The following is a 26,995-nucleotide window of genomic DNA, read 5'->3' as shown; positions in this document are numbered from 1 at the left end:
TTTTGGTATAGTGTATTACGGTAAGGCGATAATTATAGTTTGTTTAACTTCGACTAATAAATGGAAGAGAACTATGATTTTGTCTTTTTTGACAAATATCTCAATTATATGATGTTAACATCTTATACATGTAGAAATATTTTTTAAGGAAAGCAAAAACAATTTCTTTTATTAATTGATTATCACAATCCGTTGTGGTGTTAGTTTTGTTATCAAATAATTTTTCTTATATTATACTACTCATATATAATGTAGTTCATTTTTTTTACCTTACTGTTTAAAGTGTGTTTTCGTGTATCAATATCAATATAATTTTGACTTTCAACATCAATAGCGAAATCGTTTACTGCGTTTAACTTTGTTGTTATCATGTTTCTCTTTAAGTACACTTTTTGTTTGAAAAAATTAACTTTATTTTCTTTAAAATTTTGTACTTAATAATATAACATAGACATATAATTTATTCTTTTTATATACATATATTATTAATTAACGCAATACATACGTGGAAAACACGTACACTTGACTAGTACGCTTTAAAAATGCATCATTATGAACATAAAGTCGCAGGTATGGAATCCCAAAAAGAGGCTGGTCCGCTCGGTATATACCAAAAATATTCATCACAACCCTAGATTCCAATAGAGATTGCCCTAGCTAAAATTGTTCCTTCGAGACAAGTTCTCCCTTCCTTACTTTCTGATAATATACAACAAGACGAAGCAATTTAGTTGTTTCAACTTTGCTTAGGTTGCCAATTCAGAAATTACTTGACTATTCAAGTACCTAAAAGATCATTGAATTCAGCATATCCCAATCATGACTAAGGCCAGAAGGTTTTGCTTTTACCACTCACATGGAAATTTTGGAATCTTAGACTAAATTGCATCCACACAAGTCTGGAATTGAGACAAATAGAGGACTCAAATAGCCCATTCGAAAATAATCTGGAAGTGAGGCTTAGTTGATTGACTGGAGAGTATATTAATATAAATCGAGTCGAGCCTTTTTCAGTGACACAATTTTCATGAACTATATAAAGTGATCAACCGGCAAGATGAATGAGATACAATAGAATGATCAGCAGGTCAAAATAGGGGAACACATTCTGGTGCTTCAAGGAAGAAAGATAGGGAGACCAGATTTCATTCATCAATGGTTTACTAACAACCAAGACTCCAGCGTCAATGTATAAAAAGTATATGAAATAATCAAGGGAATAAATGAAATATCATTCTAGAACCTTGGATATAATCTTCATTCTTCCCAGAACGCCAGCCTTGATCTTCAATAACTTCTTGCTTGCATTATGAATGTAGTGTGGGGGCATCTCCCTTCTAGCTGACTCCAAAAATTGTCAGTCTGGCAACTTCTTTGCACCTTAAAGAATACTAGGATTCCGTAGGGGTAAAGTCTCTTCAAAGCTATCATCAATGTCTGCTAAGGCTAGACAAAAAAGTTCATTAAATATTTAACTTCTGTCAAGGTGGTTTTCCATTATCCAAGTCCTCCATAACATCGATATCCTTGCGTGCTGTTATCTTCTGCACATAACCTGTAGTGACAAAGATTTTGTATTAAAAAAAAAATCATATTGCTTTTGCTCCACAATCAAGCTGAAACTTCCTTACTATATAAAGTGAGTTTTTGGCCAAATACATCCCTAACGTATACTCATTACTTACACTACATCCTTAATGGATCACTGTAAACAAAGAACATCCTTGAAATTTTTGGAAATGAGCATGTTTCAATCTGCCATTACCCATGGTAATAAACCTAACAGAATCTACAAAATCACACAGGTACATTCGAAAAAAAATTACAAGCTTGATAACTCCATTCCAGATACACTGATCCTTAAATACAAACAGAGGACTTCAGAGATATTTGAAGTTGGTACATACAACACTGATAAAACCACTTAGATCATGCTTTCAACTGATCCTTATAACTAGTGAGTTGTAATTGAGCATGATGAAGGTGAGGTTTCAAGAGATTGATCTTCCAAATTGGTCTAGAATGTCACTGTAAATTAAAAAGTCCGGCCAACTCATCCTTTTCTCAGCTAATAGCCAACTTGCATAATTAGGACATGTTGCAGAAATGCAACATAAACACAGCAATTAAAAAATAACCATAAAAAAGGGGCAGCCCGGTGCATTTAAGCTCCCGCTATGCGCAGGGTCCGGGGAAGGGCCCGACCACAAGGGTCTATTGTACGCAGCCTTACCTTGCATTTCTGCCAGAGGCTGTTTCCAAGGCTTGAACCCGTGACCTCCTGGTCACATGGCAGCAACTTTACCAGTTAAAAAATAACCATAAACATATTAAAATCCGTTTCACCAGTATTATTCACCAAAAGAAGATTCACATTTAAACCAACAAATTTCAGAAGTTCTGTAACAACTTATTTAACCGCATTCTATTTTTTTAAAAATTATTTGAAACTTCAGAACAGCAGAAACAGGAATGCAGAAAGTCTAAAGCATACCAGAAAATACGAAAACCCGCAAAAATTAATTTCAGAGTCTGTAGAGACCAAAGCCTGATAAGAAATTAACCATAAATAGTGCTTCATATCATATTCTCCCAATCAGCAATATTTTCTTTGTTACAAAAACAGCAACTCTTTTCCCCTAATTGACGGTGTGCCCATAATTTTCCTTTTCAACTAACAATGGTGAAGCAGGCTGATGTTTTGGGAAAATGCACGTGTCATGCACGGGATTTTGTGGGGGTCCGTTAGTTTTGTAGCGGTAAGGTAACGAAAGGATGAAAACAGCTCACTTTGGGATACTACAAGGATGTATTTTGTCATTAGTATATTTCAAGGATTTTGTCTTAAGTAGTGTATACAAAAGGATTTTTTTTGGGTCAAAAACTCCATATAAAGTTCTCAGTATGAGTACCTGTAGTTACCCTGTTACTCCGATGGCAAATTATAGAAATCACTGGCCACTTCAGCCTTGCTTTTTCTCAGTTACTCTGTTTTAGTCCATAAAGAGAGAACATCTAAACATCTCAAGAGAAATGAGGCTCGTACCTTGTGGAATAATTTACAACTGATATCAATCCTTTACAGAGTTTAAACTCCCAAAAACCATGAGAGATATATTGTTATGAACCTTTCGTCTTCACTTTCATCAAGGGATACAAGTTCCAGTCTTCCAGAAAGTACAGAAGTATCAATTGTCTTCTTCTCAGTCAGCTAATTGTATCCATTCTTTATGTTCTTGCTTAAGCTGGTACTAAAGCAGAAGAAGCAAAAAAAAAAAGAAAAAAGAAAAAAGAAGGTAAAGAAATATTTTATTTAATTTTTCTACTGGTGTTGAAGAAAATGCACTTTTTCTTCATAAAATTTATCTGTACAAAGAGACAAGTATTGGTCATGGCTTACATAAATCTCCATGTGCACCGATGTATAGGTGCATCACTAAAATGATTGAAGGTACTAAATAGGGACAAGATAAACCTAAAATCACATGAAGGTTTGGTCATCCTTTTGTTAGACTTACATTAGCTTGTTGTTTGTCATAAATCTTTCTAGTGAGGTTAGAGTAAGTGTGATATTAGAGAACGAGCTACATTTTACCTTAAGAATTTAATATGCAAGAAATTAGCTTAATTAGTTATGCATTTTCATAATAATACTAATTTATTTTAAGGATTGCTAAAGTCATACTTTTAGGAGTCGTTTGGCGTGAGGTATAAGGTACAATAATTCCGGAAAAAAATGTAGGATTATTTTATCCTGCGTTTAGTTGGGAGGTATTAGGTAGTCCTTAGATTATTTATCCCACCTTTTATACCATAGTGGTGGGATAACTAATCCCGAGATACTTAATCCCGAGACAACTTGTTCCCAACCAAACGACCCCTTATTCCACCAGAAAATTAACGTGAAAATTCCATCCAACTGCAGGGCTGAAGGAAGTGTAACTATTGCAATTCCTAGACTACTTTGCTGATATATTTTAGTTTTCCTTAATAGTGCACCTTTGCTCCTCTTTATGTTGCTACTCTTTATTTTTGTATCTTAAATGCAAACCCCCTTGGTGCTCTTCTTCTTATTTTCCTACCCATACCTTAAAAATACTACTCCCTCCATTTCAATTTGTTTGTCCTACTTTCCTTTTTAGTCTATTTCAAAAAAAATATCTCTTTTCTTTTTTGACAACTCCTTAATTCTAACTTTCAACATGTTATATTTAAAACCACAACATTAAAGGGTATTTTGATACATTACACCTATCTTTAGTTTAAAACCACAAGATTCAAAAAGTCTCCCAACTTTTTAAAACACCGTGCCAAGTCGAACCAAAACCAAGACAAACAAATTGAAACGGAGGGAGTAAGAAAGATGTGCCAAAATCACAATACATTTCTCAGCTGTCAGCATGCGCAACAACTCAGCTAAACATTATAACATATTCAATATAACACCAACATAGTATAGTATGAAGGAGGAATATGGAATGATTTTGTTCCAGTCAAAGGCCTTCCTACTCCTTCATGATGTTGGTCTGTAAGCTCCTTTTAGAACTTCCTACTTATTCCCTCACCATACTATTCCTACCACAAAAATTCACTAAACATCTCTCACTCCACTTCTCGATTTCCCTCTCCTGTTATCATTTTCTTATTGCTTTTCAAGGTACTGAAATTTAACACAATTATTCTTCACTCCAAAAAAAATGCACACAGATTGTGTTTTTCCCTAAGAAGATTCGTTAAGGAATCTAGAGAAGATCCATATAATTGGAAAAAGGGCCTTCCCCTCAAGGGTCCAGGGTGGAGTCAAACGACACTGTCAAAATTCTTGTTGAATAAATACCATATCAAGAAAGTGACATTTAAATGACTTGATAATCATTCAAGAACCCAATTTCTGGAAGGAACATACCCATATAGTCAACCAGCGGCGGAGCTACAGTGTGTCAAGGGTGGCCAGGTGAACACTCTTCGCTGAAAAATTATACCGTGTATATAGCTCAAATGCCATTTTAAACGAATAGATATTTTATTTAGAACACCTTGACACATCTGATATACGGCCGAGCGGTAAAGGGCGTTCAAGGTGGGGAATGTTTTGCAAGTTTGAGTCTGTGTTAGTGTTTTACTATTTTTTCATCCACCCCTACCCTTGTCTTTTTCAAACTAAAAAGGCTAAGGATGTCTCGTGCTCTCGTTAACATTTTTTACTCTTTTTTCAAATCTAAGAATTTCTTGATAAATAACTTTTAAAAATCATGTACCTTTTTTCTTTGTCAAACTAACAGGTAAAGGGTGTCCCTTAAACATTTTTTAGCTCTCATTTTCTAATCTCCGAGTTTCCTAATAAATAAACTTTGAAAAATTATGTAAAAGTAAATAATCAAATTTTTTATTTTTTATTTTGAATCTGGTAACAAATTGTATTAATTTCAGTACTTAGGTAGCACGATGAACCTTATTTCTAAGAGAAAGTAAAAAAAACACGACTGATACTACAAAACATTTAGAATTGTTGCAGTATCATCAGCAAAAACCTTTGTACACCAAAAACAGAATAACAATATACAATTGAGCTTAACATTCTGTATATTACTACTACAATTCTCAAAACATCTACCATTTCTTTGTTTCCAAATTGTACACCAAATAGATGGTGAAATAACCCTCCAGTTATTCCTATCTCTTGCCCCAGATCCAGCTTACTCCCAGCTGAATAGAATGTCAACAATTTTTCTAGACATTGTCCATGATACCAATGAGATTGATAAAAATCTTCCACAGTTGATCATGATAAGTGACAAGGACAATGTAGAAACAAGCGGTTGACTGTCTCAGCATCCCTTCCACACAAAAAGCATCTTGAACAAAGAGATATCCCTGTCTTAGACACATTATCAAGTGTAAGAACAACATCATAGGCTAAAAGCCAAGTGAAACATGCTACTTTATGAGGCACTCTAATCTTCCAAATATAGTTCCATGGCCAATTGGTAATTTGTGGCTCAATTTGGTTTAGAATCTTATACCCATCCCTCACCTTGTACACACCTATGCTATGTCCCTTCCACCATAAGCAGTCCCCTCCATTTCTTAATCCTTGAAAGCCTCCAAGAACTTGTAACATTTAATCAATCTTGGAACCTCCCAATCATTCAAAGATCTTTTGAGTCTTAAATCCCAACCCTGATGACTCCACATCTCAGCCACTGTCTTGTTCTATTGTTGGGCCAAGATAAAACATCTGGGAACAATCCTTTAAGCTAGTAGAACCCATCCCCCTGTCTGTCTAGAAAAGAGTTTTGTTACTATTGAATACCTTTATATCAGCGTGACTATCCTGAAAAGGCCATGGTTTCCCAAAGACGAACTCCATAAGGGTTGGTAATTTCTTGAGAGACCCACTTAACCTCCATACTCCAGTAGCGCTTCTCAGTCGACATTACAGAGCTAGGGTTTTCACCTGGGTCTGCTTCTCAGCTGCGCAAGTAATCTTCTTCTCCCAGACACCAGTGTTATCAAAGGCGTGCCTATGCCCTGAAGCGAGGCTCAAGTGTTTAGCGCTTCGCCTCGCTTTATGTGCGCTTTAGTGTGGTCATCAAGGTTCTAAGGCAAACTTTTCCTAGCCAATGAGCCTCTTTTGAAGAAGTGACACTAAGCAATTGATATTTCACTTTATCATACCTTTTTTTTAATTTCTTTGGTCATATATTTGTCATCCATGTTTATAATTATTGGTCTTGGACTAAACATATATATTTTGTATCTTTTTCTCCCTTTGTGCCTTTTTTCATTAAAGCCCACACTTTATTTGCGCTCTGCGCTTAAAGCCCTAATGGACCTTAGAGCTTTTTTGCGCTTTTCGCGTTTGATAACACTGCCAAATACATGATTGGCTGTGCTACTTTTCTTCTTCTTTCTTCTTCTTTCTGCTCTGTTTGGATGTCTTGCTCTGTTTTGTTCTTTACTCTGTTTCAGCATTAATTTTTCTTCTTCTTTTTCTGCTCTGTTTTGCTGTTTTATGCTGCACTGTTTTGATGTTTTGCTCTGCTCTGCTGGACTACTGCTGTCTTACTGATTAATATTTTTTGAAGAGTGATTATATATTGTTGATTTCTTAACAGTGATTTATATTGCTGATTTCTTTTTTCTTAAATCTTAACAGTGATTGACCGAGCTAGGAACTATGGGGAAAAATTAAGTGATACAAATAAGACCGTAATCGTATGCTTGTTTTGTGACAAGATAACTCAAGATGGAATCTCTCACAAATAACAACTTATTGGGTCTTCTAGGGACATCTCAAAGTGTACAAAAATGCCCAGAGATTGCGAGGGGAGAAAATTAAAAATATGTTGATTTAAAAAAGGAGCTAAAACGTCTGGCTTTATTTCAACTAAATGTGACTAATCTAGATAATGAAGAAGATAAGAATGAAAGGTGAAGCTGCTGATATGTCACTTCATTCAAAATCACAAAAACAATCACAAAATGCAACAGTCTCTTCAAGTTATGGATCAATTGGTAGAAAAGGACCTTTAGATTGTCACTTCCCGCAAAAGCCAAGAGATGATGCTGGAAAAACCGTAAAAGAATTTGCAAGACATGGCCAAGAGAGTTTTGAGGGAACATACAGCTGAGTCCTTACGGTGGATGTATGAAGTAGGGCTCCCTTTCAATTTGTCAATCATACCGACACCTTTGGAGCCTTCGATAAGGTCATAGGCCAATGTGTCCAGGAACGAAGTCTACCACTTATTATGAAGTTAGTTTCAAATATCTAATAAAGAAGTGGAAGATACAAAAAAAGTTGTGGAGGATCATCGGGTAGAATGAAACATGTTCGAATTTTCCATTATGATGGATAAGTGGACCGCAAGAACCGAAAAAATGATCATCAATGTGTTAGTGAATTCTCCAAAAGGAAGCTTATTTCTTGAATCTATTCATGCGAGCAACTCGTCTACTGATTCCATCAAAATGTTCACCGTGTTTCAAAACACTATCGAGAAGATTGGAGCATAGAATGTTGTTATAGATAATGTTAAAGTGGGTGATAAATCAACAGCTTCACCTTCCATTTCTTCATCAAGATAAGTCACATTTGGTTGAAATAAAGCCTCACATTTTAGCTCCTTTTTTATCAACATATTTTTAATTTCTTCCCTCACAATCTCCGGGGGCATTGTGTACACTTTGAGACAGCCCTAGAAGATCCTAAGAAGTTTTTTGTGACGAATGATTTTGCCGTAAGTAATCTTGTCACAAAATATACATACAACTGCAGTTCTATTGGTCTCACTTAACGTTTTCCCATAGTTCCTAGTTGGGTCACCCATTATTAATTGCTTTTAAGATTTAAGAAAAATTAAGTGAGACCAATAGGACCACAATTATACGTCTGTTTTGGAACAAGATAACTCAAGGCAGAATCTTTCATCACAAACGACATCCTATTGGGTCTTCTATGGATGTCTCAAAGTGAACAAAATATGCTGGGATAAACGATAAAAAGAATTTACAAGATATGGCCAAAAGAGTTTTGAGGGAACGTACAGTTGGGACCTTTTTACAATGGATGTATGAAGAATAGGCTCCCATTCAATTTTGTGTCAAGTATACCGACACTTTTAGAGCCTTCATTGAGGTCGTAGACCAATATGGTCAGGAATGAAGCCATCATCTTATCATGAAGTTAGTGTCAATTAACAAATAAAGAAGTGGAAGAGACAAAAAAAAGTTGTGGAGGATCATCAAGTAGAATGAAACAAGTTTAGATTTTCCATTACAATGGATAAGTGGATGGAAAGAATTGGAAAAATCATCAATGCGTTGGTGACTTGTCCAAACGGAAGCTATTTCTCAAATCCATTTATGTGAGGGATTCGTCTACTAATTCCATCAAAATGTTCTCCTTGTTTCAGAACATTATAGAGAAGATTAGAGCAGAGAATGTTGCTACAGATAATGCAGCAAAAATGTCAAAACAGTTGACAAATTAGCAGCTTCACCAAACATTTCATCCTCATCATGGTCCCTTTCCACCCGTTGATCCAAAACTTGAAAAGATTGTTGCATTTTGCAATTGTATTTGTGATTTTGAAGGAAATGACAAATCAACAGCTTTATTTTCCATTTCTTCATCATCATCAAGATTAGTCACATTCGATTGAAGTAAAGTATGATGTTTTGGCTCCTTTTTTTCATAAATATATTTTTAATTTTTCTCTTATACTCTCGAGGCATTTTTTACACTATGAGACATCCCTAGAAGACTCAATAAGATTTTGTTTGTGACGAAACATTCCGCCTTGAGTTATCTTGTCACAAAACAAAATATACAATTGCAATCCTATTGATCTCACTTATTTTTTTCTCATAGTTCCTTGCCGGGTCACCCATTTTTAAATGTTGTTAAGATTTAAGAAAAAATAAGTGAGACCAATAGAACCGCAATTACATATTTATTTTGTAACAAGATAACTCAAGGTAGAATATTTCGTCACAAACAGCATCTTATTGGGTTTTTTAGGGGCATGTCAAAATGTAAAAAATGCTTGGTGATTGTAGGGAAGAAATTGAAAAATATGTTGACAAAAAACAAAGCTAAACAACAGGCTTTATTTCAATTGAATATGACTAATCTTGATGATGATGATGATGAAGATGAAGAAATGGAAGGTGAAACTGTTGATTTGTCACTTCCTTCAAAATCATAAAAAACAATCACAAAATGCAATAATCTCTTCATGTTATGGATCAACTAGTAGAAAAGGACCTTTAGATTGTTAGTTCTCATAGAAGCCATGAGATGATGTTGGGATAAACTGTAAAAAGAATTTGCAAGATATGACCAAGAGAGTTTTGAGGGAACGTACAGTTGCGCCTTTTTACGGTGGATGTACGGAGTAGGGCTCCCCTTCAATTGTTTCAATTATACCGACAGTTTTAGAGCCTTCAATGAGGTCGTAGACCAATGTGGTCCAAGAATGAAGCCTTACACTTATCATGAAGTTAGTGTCAATTATCCAAATAAATAAGTTGAAGAGACAAAAAAAAGTTGGGGAGGATCATCATGTAGAATGAAACAAATTCAGATTTTCCATTATGATGGATAAGTGGATGGCAAGAACAGAAAAAATGATCATTAATGTGTTGATGAATTCTCCAAAAGGAAACTATTTCTCAAATCCATTTATGCAAGGGACTCATCTACTAATTCCATCAAAATGTTCTCCTTGTTTCAGAACATTATAGAGAAGTTTGGAGCAGAGAATGTTGTTACAGATAATGCAGTAGTAAATGTTAAAACAGTTGATAAATCAACATCTTCACCTTCAATTTCTTCATCCTCATCAAGGTCCTTTTCAATCCGTAGATTCATAACTTGACGAGACGGTTACATTTTGCGATTGTTTTTGTGATTTGAAGGAAGTGATAAATCATCTTCACCTTCCGTTTCTTCATCATCAAGATTAGTCACATTCGGTTGAAGTAAAGTCGGCCTTTTTAGCTCATTTTTTTAATCAACATATTTTAAAAATTTATTCCCTTACAATCTCGAGGCCTTTTTACACTTTGAGACATCCTTGGAAGTCCCAATAAGATGTTGTGATGAAAAATTCCGCCTTAACTTGTCTTGTCACAAAACAAAATGTATAACGACGGTCCTATAGATCTCAATTTTTCCCATAGTTCCTATTCGGGTCACCCATTTAAATCGTTGTTAAAATATAAGAAAATTTAAGTGAGACCAATAGAACCACAATTATATATTTATTTTTTGACAAGATAACGCAGGGTAGAATCTTTTGTCACAAACATCTTATTGGGTCTTTTAGTGACATGTCAAAGTGTACAAAATGCTCGGAGATTGTGAGGGAAGAAATTAAAAAAATATGCTGATGAAAAAAAGAGCTAAATTAAATTTGACTAATCTTGATAATGATGAAGACGAAGAAATGGAAGCTAAAATTGTTGATTTGTCACTCCCTCAAAGTCACAAAAACAATCACAAAATGCAATAGTCTCTTAAAGTTATGGGTCAACCGGTAGAAAAGGTCCTTTAGATTGTTACTTCCCGAAATAGCCATGAGATGATGCTGGATAAACAGTAAAAAGAATTGGCAAGATATGGCCAAAAGTGTTTTGAGGTATCATACAGTTGCGGCCTTTTTTTCCAGTGGATGTACGAAGTAGGGCTCCCCTTCAATTGTGTCAATTATAACGACACTTTTAGAGACTTCATTGAGGTTGAAGACCAATGTGGTTCAGGAATGAAGTCTTCCACTTATCATAAAGTTAGTGTCAATTATCCAAATAAAGATGTGGAAGAGAGAAAAAAGTTGTGGAGGATCATCAGGTAGAATGAAACAAGTTCAGATTTTCCATTATGATGGATAAGTAGATGGCAAGAATTGAAAAAATGATCATTGTGTTGGTTAATTCTCCAAAAGGAAGCTATTTCTCAAATCCATTTATACTAGGGACTCGTCTACTAATTCCATCAAAATGTCATATAGAGAAGATTGGACCAGAGAATGTTGTTACACATAATAAAGCAGAAAATGTTAAAACAATTGATAAATCAACAACTTCACCTTCCATTTCTTCATCATCATCAAGGTCCTTTGCTACCCCCCCCCCCCAACCCCCTTAATCCATAACTTGAAAAGATTGTTGCATTTTACGATTGTTTTTTGTGATTTTGAAGGAAGAGACAAATCAACAACTTCACCATCATTTTCTTCATTATTATCAAGATTAGTCACATTCGGTTGAAATAAAGCCTGATGTTTTAGCTCCGTTTTTTTCATCAACATATTTTAAATTTATTCCCTTATAATTTTGAGGCATTTTTACACTTTGAGACATCCCTAGAAGACCCCCATAAGATGTTTGTGTCAAAAGATTCCGACTTGAATTATCTTGTCACAAAACAAAATATGTAACTATGATCATATTGATCTCACTTAATTTTTTCCCATAGTTCTTAGCCAGGTCACCCGTCACCCATTTTAACCATTGTTAAGATTTAAGAAAAATTAAGTGAAATCAATAGAACCACAGTTATATATTTATTTTGTGACAAGATAACTCAATGTAAAATCTTTTATCACAAACATCTTATTGGGTCTTTTAGGGACGTGTCAACAACAACATACCCAGTGAAATCCCACTAAGTGGGGTCTGGGGAGGTAGAGAGGTTGTTTCCGAAAGACCCTCCGCTCAAGTGCTTCAAACCCAAGTAAAAAAGACGGAGCAACAATGAAAAAAGCATGGCAGTTAATAAGCAAAGAAAATGTAAAGTCTACAAAGAAGAAACAATAACCACCACAAAATAATGTGATAATAGAAGCAGGATACACAACATAACATGTTAAACCTCCATTAACCTTTATTCCTACCAGTCTTCTACCCTAATACGCGTCCTCCACTCCTTCCTATTTAGGAACGTGTCAAAGTGTACAAAATTCTTAGAGATTGTGAGGGAAGAAATTTAAAAAAACGTTGATGAAAGAAAGAGCAAAAACACCATGCATTGTTTCAATTGAATATGACTAATCTTGATGATGATAAGGATGAAGAAATAGAAGGTGAAACTGTTGATTTGTTATTTACTTCAAACTCACAAAATGCATCAGTCTCTTCAATTTATGGGTCAACCGATAGAAAAGGACCTTTAGATTGTTACTTCCCGTAGAAGCCATGAGATGATGCTGGGATAAACAGTAAAAAGAATTTGCACGTTGCGGCCTTTTTACGGTGGATGTATGAAGTAGGGCTCCCCTTCAATTGTGTCAATTATATCGACACTTTTAGAGCCTTCACTGAGGTCGTAGGCCAATGTGGTCAAAGAATGAAGTCCTCCACCTATCATGAAGTTAGTGTCAATTATCCAAATAAAGAAGTGGAAGAGACAAAATAAAAAGTTATGGAGGATCATCAGGTGGAATGAAACAAGTTCAGATTTTCCATTATGATGGATAAGTGGATGGCAAGAACCAAAACATGACCATCAATGTGTTGGTGAATTCTCCAAAAGGAAGCTAATTCTCCAATCTATTTATGCAAGGGACTCGTCTACCAATTCCATCAAAATGTTCTCCTTGTTTTAGAATAGGCGGAATGACCTAAGAGACCCCTATATTTGGCTCCGTTTGTCAGTTGGACCCTTCTACTTATCACTTTGTCAATTGAACTCTTAAACCCATCTGAACACAATATTTTAAACCCCTCTGACCATTGACCGACCTTATATGGCATTGATGTTGCTGAGTTGGAAAAGAGGGTAATTGCATGCGTTTGAAAGCAAGTAAATACTATATTTACATTAAAAAAATTAAAAAAATAATAATCAATTTTAAAAAAATCAAAAAACATATCTTCCTCAACCATCCCCCCCCCCCCACCATCTCTCCTCCGCCCCAACCCTCTCTCTTTTTCTTCTTCTTGGAATTTCATTCACCACACCCACTCTCCTCTCCCTCCTCTTCTTCCTCAACACACACTTCTCTTTTGCTGCAAATCAGCCCCCCACTCTAACCACTTCGTTCTGCCCCCACTCCTAACCCTTTTAAGTTTTTAATTTTTTAGTCTAAAAATATTGAAATCATTATTTGTGTTAGTTGACTTTAAAGAAGAAATGTAGGTATGGGTTACATGAAAGGAGATTGATATATATTGAAAAATTGAAAACTCCATTGATAAAGTTAGAGAAAGCTTGAAGAGCAATAAATGGATTTTGAGAATTTGTGAAATTGATTTAAAATTGTGATTGAAGTTTGTTGGTTTTGTGTTGGTGAATTTGTAATTAAATTTTCAAGTAAAATGGGGAAGAATTTCATCTATCTGACATGAATTTGGTGTTCACTTTGTGAGCAAATATGAAGAACATGCCTTGAAAATTTCCACAAATTGTAAAAGTGCCCTAATTGATTTTTTATTTTTTAACATGTAATTTCATATGTGTCATTAAAAAATGACGTGGAATTCCACCTGTGCTCGACTGTACATCACGCATACTAATCAGATGAAAAAAGGGTTTAAAATATTGTGTTCAGATGAGTTTAAGGGTTCAATTGACGAAGTGATAAGTAGTTCAACTGACAAACGAAGCCAAGCGCAAGGGTCTCCCAAGTCATTCCGCCTTCAGAATATTATAGAGAAGATTGGAGAAGATTATAGAGAAGATTGGAGTAGAGAATGACAGATGTTTGCAGCAGTTGGGAAGAAGTTGGATTTGGAGCTAGAAACATAGACAATGGAGGATTATTCCTTCTTGCATTTGGTGGACTACATGGAGAGAGAGGAATGACAGATGTTTTGAAAATAGGAGCAACAATGTGCAGGAGATTAAACTTATGTATTTTGTTGTTCTTCGTTTGGTGTACAAATGTTTGCTCTAATGAGACAGAGTCAATTCTAGATGTTTTACTATCCATCCAAAGTTAGGATCAGTTCTCCAGAAGTTTTTTTTTGTGCTTTTCCTTCCTCTGTTGTAAATAAGGTTTCTTCCCGTACTACCTAAGTACTAATATCAATACAAATGTTACCAGTTTCAAAAAAAAGATTGGAGCAGAAAATGTTGTTACAGATAATGTAGCGAAAAATGTTAAAACAGTTGATAAATCAACAGCTTCAGCCTTAACCTTCCATTTCTTCATCCTCATAATTCTACCCGTTGATCCATAAATTGACGAGACTGTTGCATTTTTCAGTTGTTTTTGTGATTTCTAAGTAAATAACAAATCAACAGCTTCACATTTCATTTCTTCATCATTATCAAGATTAGTCACATTTGGTTGAAGTAAAGCTTGATGTTTTAGCTCCTTTTTTCATCAACATATTTTTTAATTTCTTCCCTTACAATCTCGAGGCATTTTTTACACTTTGTGACATCTCTAGAAGACCCAATAAGATGTTGTTTGTGACGAAAGATTCTTCCTTGAATTATCTTGTCACAAAACAAAATATATTACTGCGGTCCTATTGATCTCACTTAATTTTTTCCCATAGTTCCTAGCCAGGTCACCCATTTTAATCGTTGTTAAGATTTAAGAAAAACTAAGTGAGACTAATAGATGTTAACATAGATTTCATTAGAACGTTTAAAACAAAAATTCGAACAAGCAACAAACATTCAAACGACTACATCTATTTCATGAATCAAAATTAAAAGGGGTTTTTTTTTTTTGGGGGGGGGAGGGGGGAGTACTGACTTGACTAACAACATTACAAAGAAAAAAATAAAACAAGGAGACTCAAAACGTTTAACCACTAGAATTCATAAAATGTGACTAGGATGAAAAGAAAAGCATTAACATGTGACAAGCAAATTCAAGCCGGCTGAATTGAACAAACGATTAAAAGATGCTACTAACACATTTGATTCTATCAAACTGAAATATAACAAAAGTGGAGACCAATTACTGATCTTGTGTGGAGAAGCGAACTAGAGGCCTTTTCGTCAAAAAATTCAACTCTTCTCCAAACTCGAACTCAAGGCTGAAAACAAGAAGACAAAAGGATGAAATAATTCTCGAAATCTAATGCTTGAAGTATGTTTCTGTTTCATTTTTCTCTCTATTGTCAAATGAATTTTGGAGATGAGAAATAACGTTATTTATAGGTAAATTCGGACTTGAAAAATCCAGATTCGAACCAACATTGAGGCGATTTCTGAGGCAAAACAAGGAGAAGGTGAAAAAGATCTGAAAAAAATCTAACCTTATCTTCGATTTTGGCCAATGGTTCTGGCTTGAGTGGAATCCCATTGGTGATGGCAGAAAAAGAGAGAGTATGGCAAGGCGGCAGGTGGCGATGGTGACGGGCGGTGAGGGAGATGCCATGATTTTCTTGAAAAAAAGAACAGAGAAAAAGATATAGGGCATGGGTTTGGTCCTTTTTTGGAAAAAGAAAAGACTACGGGTATGGGGAAGGTAAGAGGTCTCTGGAAAAAAGAAGATGAGTGTTTGGGGAAAGAGAAAAGAGGAGGGGCATTGGTTTTTTTCAAAAAGTTGTCTTTCTAATTTTAGTTCGTCCGATCGGACGGTTAATATTAAGCAATAGATTTCGACAATTATTTCATCTTTTTGTCTTTCTATTTTCCACCTTGAATTCAGTTCGGAAAAGTGTTCGAAGTTGAAATCTTTGACAACGAGCCTAGTTTGTTGCTCCAAACAAGGTCAGTGTTTGACTTGGCCAATCCTTTTTTACATCATTTTGTTTAAGTTAGAGTATGTAACTGCCAATGATTGTATGTTTTTCATTTTACTTATTTGTTAAGTTAGAGTAGTCTTTACTGTTTCGTTATAGTGGAGGGATGTGATAAGAGTTTGAACCATTGAATACGATAAAAAAAGTAAGAAATCATATCCCTTGTTGCTTGTCTGTTGAAAATGAAGAGTTTGTATTTAAGGGAATATTTAGGGGGTGTTTGGATTGGCTTTTTTTAAGTGACTTATAAGTTAAAAGCCAAAAGACATAAGTTGGGAACACCCAACTTTTGACTTTTGCCTTTTTTATTTTTTTGTACTTTTTTAGCTTTTAAAAAGTGCTTAAAAACACTTTTTATGTCATCCAAACACTTTCAAAATCAAAAAATAGCTTAAAAGCCAAAAGTCACCAAGAATAAGTCAATCCAAACACCCACTTAGTTTGCCTCTTCTAGTTAGCTTCAGTTTTTCCCAGAATGACCACTTCATTGATGCATCACGTGGTTTCTTTGAAATTTTAAGACGAATGTTGGATTTATTTTGAATGATCAAGTGTTTAAAACTTCAAGCCAAGCAACTATGTGAACCATAGCTTCATCACGTTATAATTGAGACATGAACATGCGTCGTCTAAATTATGTTCGTCTAAATATAAATAGTGAAGACCATTCGAGTCATATTAAAATCTGTTTGTTGCGCCAAATTATTAGCTCCAGTTTGTTGTAGCTAAAAATCTTAAGTTAAATAGTTTGGGATGTGATTGCTAGCCAGATATCTGTATGGTAAACACCTTTTGAAGTGGCTTGATGAATATTTGAATATTTAAAAGCCTCTCATTGGACAAATCAAGTTCAAGGAAAGTATTTGCCCTGTGTAGTTTTGAAATCGCAGCACATTACAATTGGTATCGTTTGCTTTGAATTTATTAAATTGGTCACAATATAAATTAGTTCCTAAACAACTAAGTCGGTTGCTCGACTCTTTGCCCCTGCTTGGTTTTGACTTCTTGTTTTAAGGTTGGTAATCCCACACGTATTTCGTTTTCAGTTTCTAGAATTGATTGTAGTTGTTTGAACGTTCTCACCTTTCGTTCAATTTTCTGTTTTAAATGTGTACTAGGATATGCCTCATTTTGTTTTGGTTAAAAGACGGCCTGTTAAAGGTTAAAAGAAGCTAGTAATATTAGTGGCTCAACTTGATGAGCATGCATTTAATCTTTACTGCTCGTCTTAGTTCCTTGTTCGTATTAACTTGTTTCTCTTTAGTTTTTGTTTTTGTTCAAATTATTAGCTATAAAATTGTTTGTTGTGATATGCTGAAAAAATCTGATTCTTGATCATATCACGGCTTTAGATACAGTGTTCGAATCTTGACGTTGTTGAGACTCTTTGGCATCATAAAAGTCTGTTGCTTTATAGTTTGTATTCTCTTCATGTATTAAGTTTTGAATAGGTTTTTAGATTAGCTTGTGCATTAGATTCAATAATTAAGGTAATAGTTATGAAGATTAGCAGTTTGTTGCTTCTTAGATGTTTTATTTCCTCTAATAGTTAGAAGCTGAAAGTTTACATTAGTAAGTTCTTTTTTTTGGTTTCTACCATTCCTCAATTTCAATTCTGTTCTTTTGTTTCAATTGTCTCTAAATTCCGTATTTGGGTTATACTTTAAAATGTAAATATCATGTTTAATGTTTAAATCTTCACGTGTTTTAGTTCCAGTAGAGTAGATATTATCCCATTTTATCTAAATTCTAGGATCTTGATTAAGTTATGAAATTTTCTATTTTCCCCTGAGGCATGGTAAAGTAATGAAAACTTTGAGATGTCTAATACTTTGATATGAATGGGAGCATAAGTTGTTCACGTGTATGGTAGTTTATTTTCCAGTTGAAGCATGCCTACAAACAGCTAATATGGTGAAGTGTGATGGACACTTTAATTTGTCCCTGCTTGGTTGCGACATGATCTAAAACAAAGGATCAAATTTTACTTTTTACCCTCCATCCCTCACATGATAAGCATAATATGCTTATTTTTCTAAGGGGCTATTAGAAAAGTAATTGATGATAAGCATAATATGCAAAGGTCTTTGAGATCATTGATAAAAGGTGGAAGGATCAACTCCATCTACCATTGCATGCAACGGGTAATATCTTGAACATATCACTCTTTATGATAATTGTGAGAATGATTTACTGGATAGGGAAGTGTGGAAGGGATCCCATGATTGCATTGGTAAGTGGGTTGTTGATGAGGATGTGCAAGATACAATAAAAGATCAGATTAGTACTTACCGCAGTGCAAGGGGAGCCTTGGAATAACTAGTAAAGTTGTTGTCATGTGACCAGGAGGTCACGGGTTCAAGCCTTGGAAACAGTCTCTAGCAGAAATGCAAGGTAAGGCTGCGTACAATAGACCCTTGTGGTCGGGCCCTTCCCCGGACCCTGCACATAGCGGGAGCTTTAGTACACCGGGCTGCCCTTTAGTACTTACCGCAGTGGTGATGGACTTTTTGATTACAAACTACTATGAGACAAAGAAAGAAGTCACCAGGTGATCGAGTGCTTCTATTATATGTTTCGTTATAGTTAACACTTTAATTTATTTTTTTATACTTGCTAATTTTTGAATAATTGTTCTACTTTAATAGTTCAATGGTGGAGGCTTTATGGTTCAGAAACTCCATAGTTGCAAAATTTCGCCATCAAAATTTCAAGTCTAACTTGTAGCTCATTTGGGTGTAAGAAACTGGAACGTATTTGATCATGTAAGAATTTAGAGGAAAAATTTAGTATATTGAGATAACTATATTATATCTCAATTGTCTTAACTCCTACTAATTACTTGCTAATATTTGTTTCTCGATTCATACCAAGAAGAGGAATCAACTAACCCTAAAGCGCCTCAATGACCTGGTGTTCATAAAATACAATTGAAAATTGAGGCGTTGTTACAATGCTCATAATGAAATTGATCCAATTGGCCTAGACAATATTGATGATGCTAATGAATGGCTAACTAGAGTTAAGAATGTTGAAGATGAAGCAATTTTTTGCGAAGATTCTAATTTGGAGTGTTGTTGCTATGGTTTAAGGGGGAATACTTTAACTTAGATAAGAGGGGGAAAGAGGTAGCTACTTCAAGCCGAGTTGATGAAGTTGAGGAAGATGATGATGAAGTTGAAGATGATGAGCAATATAATGATAATAGAGAAATACAAGGTTTTGTTGGTCTTGTAGAAGTAGACTTTAGAATAACAAGAAATAGATGTTGAAACATTATTAACTTTGATTTTGTTTGTCCTATGATCTACAAAGGCTTTTGTGATATCTATCTTTTAGCTTTTAATATTTACGTTTGCTTATACAGTAAAACCTCGATAAAGTAATATTCGATAAAGTAATAATCTCGCTAAATGAATATTTTTCTCCGGTCCCAACTTGGGTCAGTTATTTTAAAGTAATATTCTCGCTAAATGTATTAGATGATAATTAAAAATAAAGTATTAAAGGCCCAGAAAAAATATAAAGTAATAATTACTAGAATACATCAAAAATTTATATATATTTAATCAGTCAATAATACTAGACCAATAACTATTTCTTTTTAAAATATGATTCTATAAGTTGATTTTTTTTTCTTCCCAGCAAAACCAAAATTAATCTCATCTAGCTTTTTTCTTTTATAGTTAACATAAAACCTCTTCATATTCTATATACATGAATACAATTAGAAACATTAAACTTCACTAAATTCGTTTAGCTTTACTAGATTTAAATAATAAATATGCAAAGACTAAACTTTTTAGTTTCCTAGATTTAAACTTTTGAAATTCTTAATTCAAATATTTTTTTTCTTTCCACATACTGCAAAATACTGTCTAAAATAATAAATATTTATTTATCGATAAATAAATCTTTTATGCATTTATTGATAAACTAATAATCCCGATAAATGAATATTTTTTTCGGTCCCAAGCATATGCATTTATAGAGGTTTTATTGTATATATTGTCTCTGTTTATTTTGGTATTTTTTTTCTTTAAAAACCCCGCTTCACGCTTTTAGCGAAACCGGACCTTGTTGCTTTTTTCCACTTCACACTTCCCTAAACATTGATTTTTAATGAGTATATAATTATTAAAACACTTGGAAAAATGACATGCTATCAAATACAGTTGTGATGATATATTTTGATCGAATTTCTATTGTAGAATTTTTTTGTTGACTTCTTATGTTGGTTTTAATTATAAAATTGTAGCTTTATTACACTATCTGTATGGTTTAGCTAAATATCATTGTTAGACAAAAACATTTGGGCACCCATTCATCAATTTTTTGATTGACTTCTTTAAAATTTGAACACCCTTGATGAAATTTCTAGGTACGCTACTGTAGTCAACCCCAATTTGGTTAGGATTGAGACATGGTTGTTATTGTATTCAGACACCGTAAGTTATCATTCTATTGCATCTACTTTCATTGACGCGAAATTAATCTTTAGGTACTTTTCACAATCATACTGCATAAGATTCTAAGAATATAAAGCTTACTGCATACTACTGTATACAAAGAAGCCTTGAATGAATGAGAATGCAATCCATGTTTTTCAAAGTAAAACAAAACAGAAAAGCAAAAATAATCATGAAAATATAATGCACACAGGAAATAAAAGTAAAGTAAAGCAAAACAGAAAAGCAAAAATGATCATGAAAATATAATGCACACAGGAAATAAAAGTAAGGTACTTGTACCGATTCCAAGGCAAGGTATGCATTTACAGATGGTCTCCTTCCCTCGTTTGTTGTAGTAACTTACAAATCCTGTTCCTTGGCAACTCCGACATTTCCCAGTCCACTCATAGACGACTTCCTTGCAATCCTAAAGTAGCAATAGTGACCAAAGGGATTCATCAAAAAATAAGAATGACCAAAGAAAAATGACAAAACTAGACTAGTGAATATCTTTGATATTCTCTTGCAAACATCTTCTTTTACGTAGACAAAGATATTACACTATGATAACAAATAGCATACTCGTTCCTACCAATATTCTTAGTAGCCTAGTGGTGGATAAAATTTGAAACAAATTAGACTGCATATATTGACCGATCTCGTCAGTTACTCTACAAATAACTTTGTGCCACAAGATACCAGACAAATTGCTGATCTTTTTCTTTTTCTCTTTTTGGTAACCGAGAAATCCCTGAGGGTCATTGGCACACCACTTGAAAACATGATGGACAATTGGCTTGCGACCTTTATCATCCTCCACGTAAATACAAAGCTTTTGTATGTGTTTGTGATGTATGCCTAACCCACACATCACATGTTAGGTTTTTACCACTAGACCAAATGCTGAACTTCGCTACAATATAAGCCTCAAAAAGTAGTTCTTTTTGTTCTACGGAAGATGTTTTCCTTTAGTCCCTACGCCAGCATTAATGTTCCAAAAGATCCCTTTTATCGATAAAAGATGTTAAACTACAAAACCAAAAGTTAGTTCAGAACTCAAAAGTCTGAATTAGAAGAATGAGATAAACCATACTGTTTGTGTAATATAACTTTGCACTTCACACAAATTGACTTGCCACACAAAAAAAGAAAAAGGAGAACAAAATAGGGAAGTGGATAAAAGGGAAAATAGAAACACTATGCAATGTCAAAAGGTCACGAGTGTACTAGTGCTCCACTGATATTCACCATATTTGAAGAAGCAAAAGTCGATCTACTAATTAATATCAAACTAGTTTGGGTCTTTTATTGCCTGCTAAGTGAAATGGATCATGGAAGACCAGGTCCAAATTAATCTCGGCATGAAAAAAAAAAGATGGGTCTCATTAGTCTAAAATAAGGGAAATAAACATATAGGGGAAAGCGAAATGAAGACCTGTATTTGGGGATCACAGTGAAGGCGACGGTCAATTTCGTCGGACGAAACAGGACAAGTGTCAGGATAAGTCATGGGAAGAGGAAGAGGTTCACTATCATCGGCCAAGTAGCTCTCTCGGTTGCGCGACCAAGGCTTTTCCCAGGCATTAGTTTTCGTGTTACTGGCAGTTCGCTTCTCCACCGGAGCTGTGCCTTGGGATTTCTGGGGAATTCTTACGGCGCCGGCGAAGTTGAAAGAGGAGGATGAGTCAGCAGCGGCGTTGCAACGAATAGAGATGGTGTTAGAATGAGGAAATGAGAATGTAGCAACGGAGAACCTGGGAGGGGTGACAATGGAACTAGGGCAAATTGGCCACATTCGAAGAAAATTACAAGTATTTCATATAGGATACTGTGTCTTCCTTGCTAAATAGCTCCATCCAAATATATTACCACCAGTTTGGAAAAGTGGCTACTTGTTCCGCAAACAATTAGGTATTCTTGTTTGGATGGGCTTAGATATTGTTTTGTTTCATCATTTAGTATTCTACTTTGTTTTAACAAAAAACAAAGAATTGAGTCATTAAAAAGTAACTAAAGGGGCAGTTTGGTATGCTAAAACTTACGCTATGCGCAGGATTCGAGAAAGGGCCGGATCATTTATTGTACGCAGTCTTATCTTGCATTTCTTCCAGAGGTTGTTTTCAAGGCTTAAACCCGTAACCTTCCGGTCACAACTTTACCAATTACTCCAAGACTCTCCTTCGCATTTAAAAGTAACTACAAAACAAAAAATGATTTATACAAAGTGTTCTTGATACAAATAAAATATTAATTTGTTATACAACTCTTAATGTTCTAAGTTATTAATGAGAACTTTTTGTATTTTTTCATTATGTTACTTTAGTTTTTAAATAATTTCGAAGCACAAATATTTTCACATTATCTGTATCACTATTTCTGTAAACTATTTTTTATTGTATATTAGTTTTTTTCATATAGAATTTTACATGTAATCGTAATATGATTATATTAATAGTTTTAAATTGAGATTTTACATCTATCCAAAACATAAAAAGAGATATTCAATTCTTTCTCTACAATGATACTTTTAGTAAATTTTTCATTTATAGTTAATAATGTCATTAATATCTCTCATGTAAAAGTTTGAGTTTTACCTTTAAAATTGAAATATCTACATGAAAATTTAAATTTAAAATTTTATTTTAAATGTGTTTATTGAGTTTTTTTTCATTATTTAATTATTTTATTTTTTTCGTTATTTAGTAAGATTTCAATTATATGATTTATTCAAATAAGTACATTTTTTTTAGATAATTCAAAATACTTATATCCTCAAAATTAAACAATTATACTCTTACCCTAAAGTTCTTTAATTATATGTTTTTCATTTTTTTGTCCATCGTTGAAGTACTGTTATATTTTTTAATGTGTTCTTTTTTAAAAAAAATATTCACATATATCCTTTCCATTACTCATCTTTTAATATTATGCAGATACATACATAACTTTTTACTTCTAAAATTTTATTTTTATTTATTATGATACTTTTATTTTATTAATAGAGAAAAAACATAATAATTGTGTAAATCTTTTGTACAATAATGAAAGTTATATATATATATATATATATATATATATATATATATATATATATATATATATATATATATATATATATATATGTTAAATATAAAGTGTATGAAAATAATAAAAATAAGGTAAATGAGACTAATTAAATTATACAATGTATCAACAATTAAACAAATATGACTATTAAGAAGAAAGTACAGAGACTTGATGTCCTCCTCATGATTTACATTAATAAATCAAGAGCTAGGCATCAACTTTGCAATATATGTCACGCCCCGGAAGGGTATCCTAGACGTGACCGGCACTCAAAAGCCATTTCTGACCTTCAAGCGAACCACCTGATTCAGTCACACTATCATTCAATCACATTCACTCAAAGGAGGGTTCAATCATAACATACTACTCACAATATGGGGGCCGAAGGCCAAACATCTATCAACTCAACAAACGGCTTTAATAAAACTTACTCAAAAGAACAATCCAACATTTCCCACACTCTAGTCTATGAAACCTCTATCAACAATCTAGGAGGTGCCAATGACAAGCCTATGGCTACCAACAATCAAAATAAAAGAGATAAAACAAAACTATACAGGAAACTCAACATCCTCCGGAACTAGGAGGACTCACCAACTAGCTGAGAGTGTGTGGATCTTCAACGGTGCGCCGGTTGATGATCTCTAGTACCTGTCTCTGCATCGTAAAATAATGCAGGCCAAATGGCGTCAGTACATGGAATGTACGAGTATGTAAAATGGCCGAATGAAACAAACATCAAGGAAGAATCAAATCAACTCGGGATCTCAACTCGAGAGAAATAACAACTCAATCAAGTGTCCTAAGTCTAAACAAGAACATGATTTAGACGGGACCAATCACATACAATTCAACTCAATCTGACTCAGAGTACTATCAAGACCTATATGAGAGTTTTTCTTATCCGACAACCATCACTTATGAGCCAGTGAAAGTACAATAAACCGACGTTGTTGCCGCGTCCGTTCATACTTTGCCAGGGCATGAACGAATCAACCAATCATGGATCCAATCCAACCAAGTCCTATAATGTCAGGACAATAGATTTGGGGAAACATCCGACTTTAACGGTTCAATCTCCTCCTACGTTTGGCGACGTAGTTATTGGGTTCGAGTATGGACTATACTCTCACCCAATTCGGTGCTTGATACTCCTCCCAAGACTCAATGCTCATAAAACTCCATCCAATCAAATCATATCGACAAGTCTCATTTACAACCTTGTCAACTCATCAACTCTATCACAATCAAAACTCTCATAATCATATCTTTCAAGAGAAATTTAAATGCACATTTATGGCAACATATAGACATAACCAATCATTTCCTCCATCCATTTAATTAATCTTTGAGACTCATCACAACTTCAAGGCTTTAAATCGACACTTCAAAATAAGCAACATTTTAAAGAAAAATAACATCCTTTATCATAATCTACATAGTTAAGAAGATCAATAAAGCATATTTAACAACTCATCTTCATTAACTCATACTCACATAAAGTCTCTTTTTAGAAGTTTCTTGACTCAACCTCATCAACATAGCAAGAATCAATTTAATAGATGACAAGACTCATTTGAACATAACCCTAGCAAGAAACTCCATTCCTATGGACATTTATTCTCAAAGAAGGTATAGGGCACATGGGTGGACTCAACCCATGTTTTAGATAGCATTACATACCTTAGAATAGATTCTTGAAGAAACCTTGTAGTTGGGTCTTCAATGGCAACTTGAATCTTGAAGCTCTTGGAACAACTCTTTGCTAGAAATGGAGGAGAAGAAGAGAGAGAGAGAGACTTCTAGGGCTTTTAGAGAGAGAGAGGGGGCTGAAAATATGTTCCCAAAATACTCAAGGATGATACATATATAATTTGGGACGAATTCCCAAATTGCCCCTTCTCAAAAGTTCTGAAAAATAGGCTAAAACGCTCCTGGCGCGATAGTGGCATGTCGTGCCATTGCAGCGCCAGGCCGGTTACGCCTAAAACCTGCATATTTGTTAGTGGCGCGCGGCGCCAAGTACCAAACTACTGAGGCACATTCTTGGCGCGATAGTGGCGCGTCGCGCCCTTACGGTGCCAAGGCCATATTTTCTGGGCTCTAGAAATTTAGCTTGAAAAACACTGCACACTTCGTAGTGGCGCGCCGCGCCAAGGACCAAACTACTGAGGCATATTCCTGGCGAGATAGTGGTGCGTCGCGCCACTGTGGTGCCAAGCCCAGTTTTCCAGCAATTGCACCCTAGGCCTGAAATCCCTGTCGTGCTAGTTCATCTTAGGATCGTCATATCTTTTGACTCCAAACTCCAAAATATACATTCTTGGTGGCGTTGGAAAGAAGAATCGACGATCTTTAATTTAATAGGTCGTGGGCCACCCAGATTGTCGTCTTTCAAAAGATAGGATCGTTAGAAGTCAACCCCTTATATGAACTCATCCTTAAACTTAGCCAACACGAATCTTTTGGACTTAGCTTGGTCCTAGGGGTCCTTTGTGACCCCACATCACCTCTAACACTTCTCAATTTCTCAAGGACTCGTCTTAATTCATGCAAATGCTCCACAATACTCGAGTCCGACCCTACCCGAATACAAGAAGGGTCCGAATCTTAGGAAAAAATTTTGAGGGGTGTTACAATATAGACTACCACTTTAATTAGCCTTGCACCCTATATAAATAAGGTGTCATAAGTGATGTCTCTGTTGAAATTTATAACTTGAATAACATCAAGTTCAATTGGTGCTCTAAATTTAATCCATTTTATTGTCAATCTTGAAGTGAGTACACAAAAAACGGATTATATAATATTATGTTAAGTTGTAGATATTATCTAAAGGAGAGGTAATTTGGTAAAAGAAGAAATAAAATATACCTCCTAGCATGCATGATTGCATTATATTCACATGTAATATTATTGCACACATGTACACAATTCACATCTCAGCAAATTGCATTATGGAGATCTGTCATGTAAAAAAAAAGTCACTACTATATTAAAATTTATATTCATAAAGTTAAGAGAGATAAAATAGAGATTATGAATGTCGTTTTCTAATGAGTGTTCTATCAACTATGGCTCCAGGTAATGAATATTCTCTAATAATAACTTAAAACTTTCACACGAGACAATGTACACAGTTCAACGTGACATCATAACATGTAAAATTCTAAAGTTCAGTCACTATAAATAAAGACAGATGCAAAATATTCTTTTTGGGTTCATACGAACCAACACTTTTGACTTGGAACATAAATTTATGTATA

General features: G+C 34.5%; 1 protein-coding gene across 10 annotated transcripts; it reads right to left on the bottom strand.

Annotated features, from left to right (window-relative positions):
• Window positions 1-964: 964 nt before the first annotated feature.
• Window positions 965-22,586, bottom strand: LOC129877586 (protein disulfide-isomerase SCO2-like). Of its 10 annotated transcripts, XR_008763562.1 has the most exons (5): window positions 22,099-22,585; window positions 20,964-21,090; window positions 18,505-18,654; window positions 15,427-15,501; window positions 1,479-1,555 (listed from the first exon to the last, which is right to left on the bottom strand). XR_008763562.1 is itself a non-coding variant. In XM_055953109.1 (4 exons), the coding sequence occupies exons 1-3, from the start codon at window positions 22,456-22,458 to the stop codon at window positions 15,473-15,475; spliced, it is 516 nt and encodes a 171-aa protein (XP_055809084.1). In that variant the 5' UTR covers window positions 22,459-22,584; the 3' UTR covers window positions 1,479-1,555; window positions 15,427-15,472. The 10 variants fall into 10 exon arrangements, 4 of the variants coding, with proteins under 4 accessions (XP_055809082.1, XP_055809084.1, XP_055809083.1 ...); XR_008763565.1 differs by lacking the exons at window positions 15,427-15,501; window positions 18,505-18,654 and adding an exon at window positions 9,873-9,996 and having other exon boundaries at window positions 1,471-1,555; window positions 22,099-22,583; XR_008763560.1 differs by lacking the exons at window positions 15,427-15,501; window positions 18,505-18,654 and adding an exon at window positions 12,675-12,867 and having other exon boundaries at window positions 1,474-1,555; window positions 22,099-22,586.
• Between the last annotated feature and the right edge of the window lie 4,409 nt (window positions 22,587-26,995).

The sequence above is a fragment of the Solanum dulcamara genome, chromosome 12, assembly GCF_947179165.1.
Source record: "Solanum dulcamara chromosome 12, daSolDulc1.2, whole genome shotgun sequence".
Taxonomy (NCBI): Eukaryota; Viridiplantae; Streptophyta; class Magnoliopsida; order Solanales; family Solanaceae; genus Solanum; species Solanum dulcamara.
Note: the sequence above shows the minus strand (reverse complement) of the source record. Positions and strands in the feature narration are given on the sequence as shown.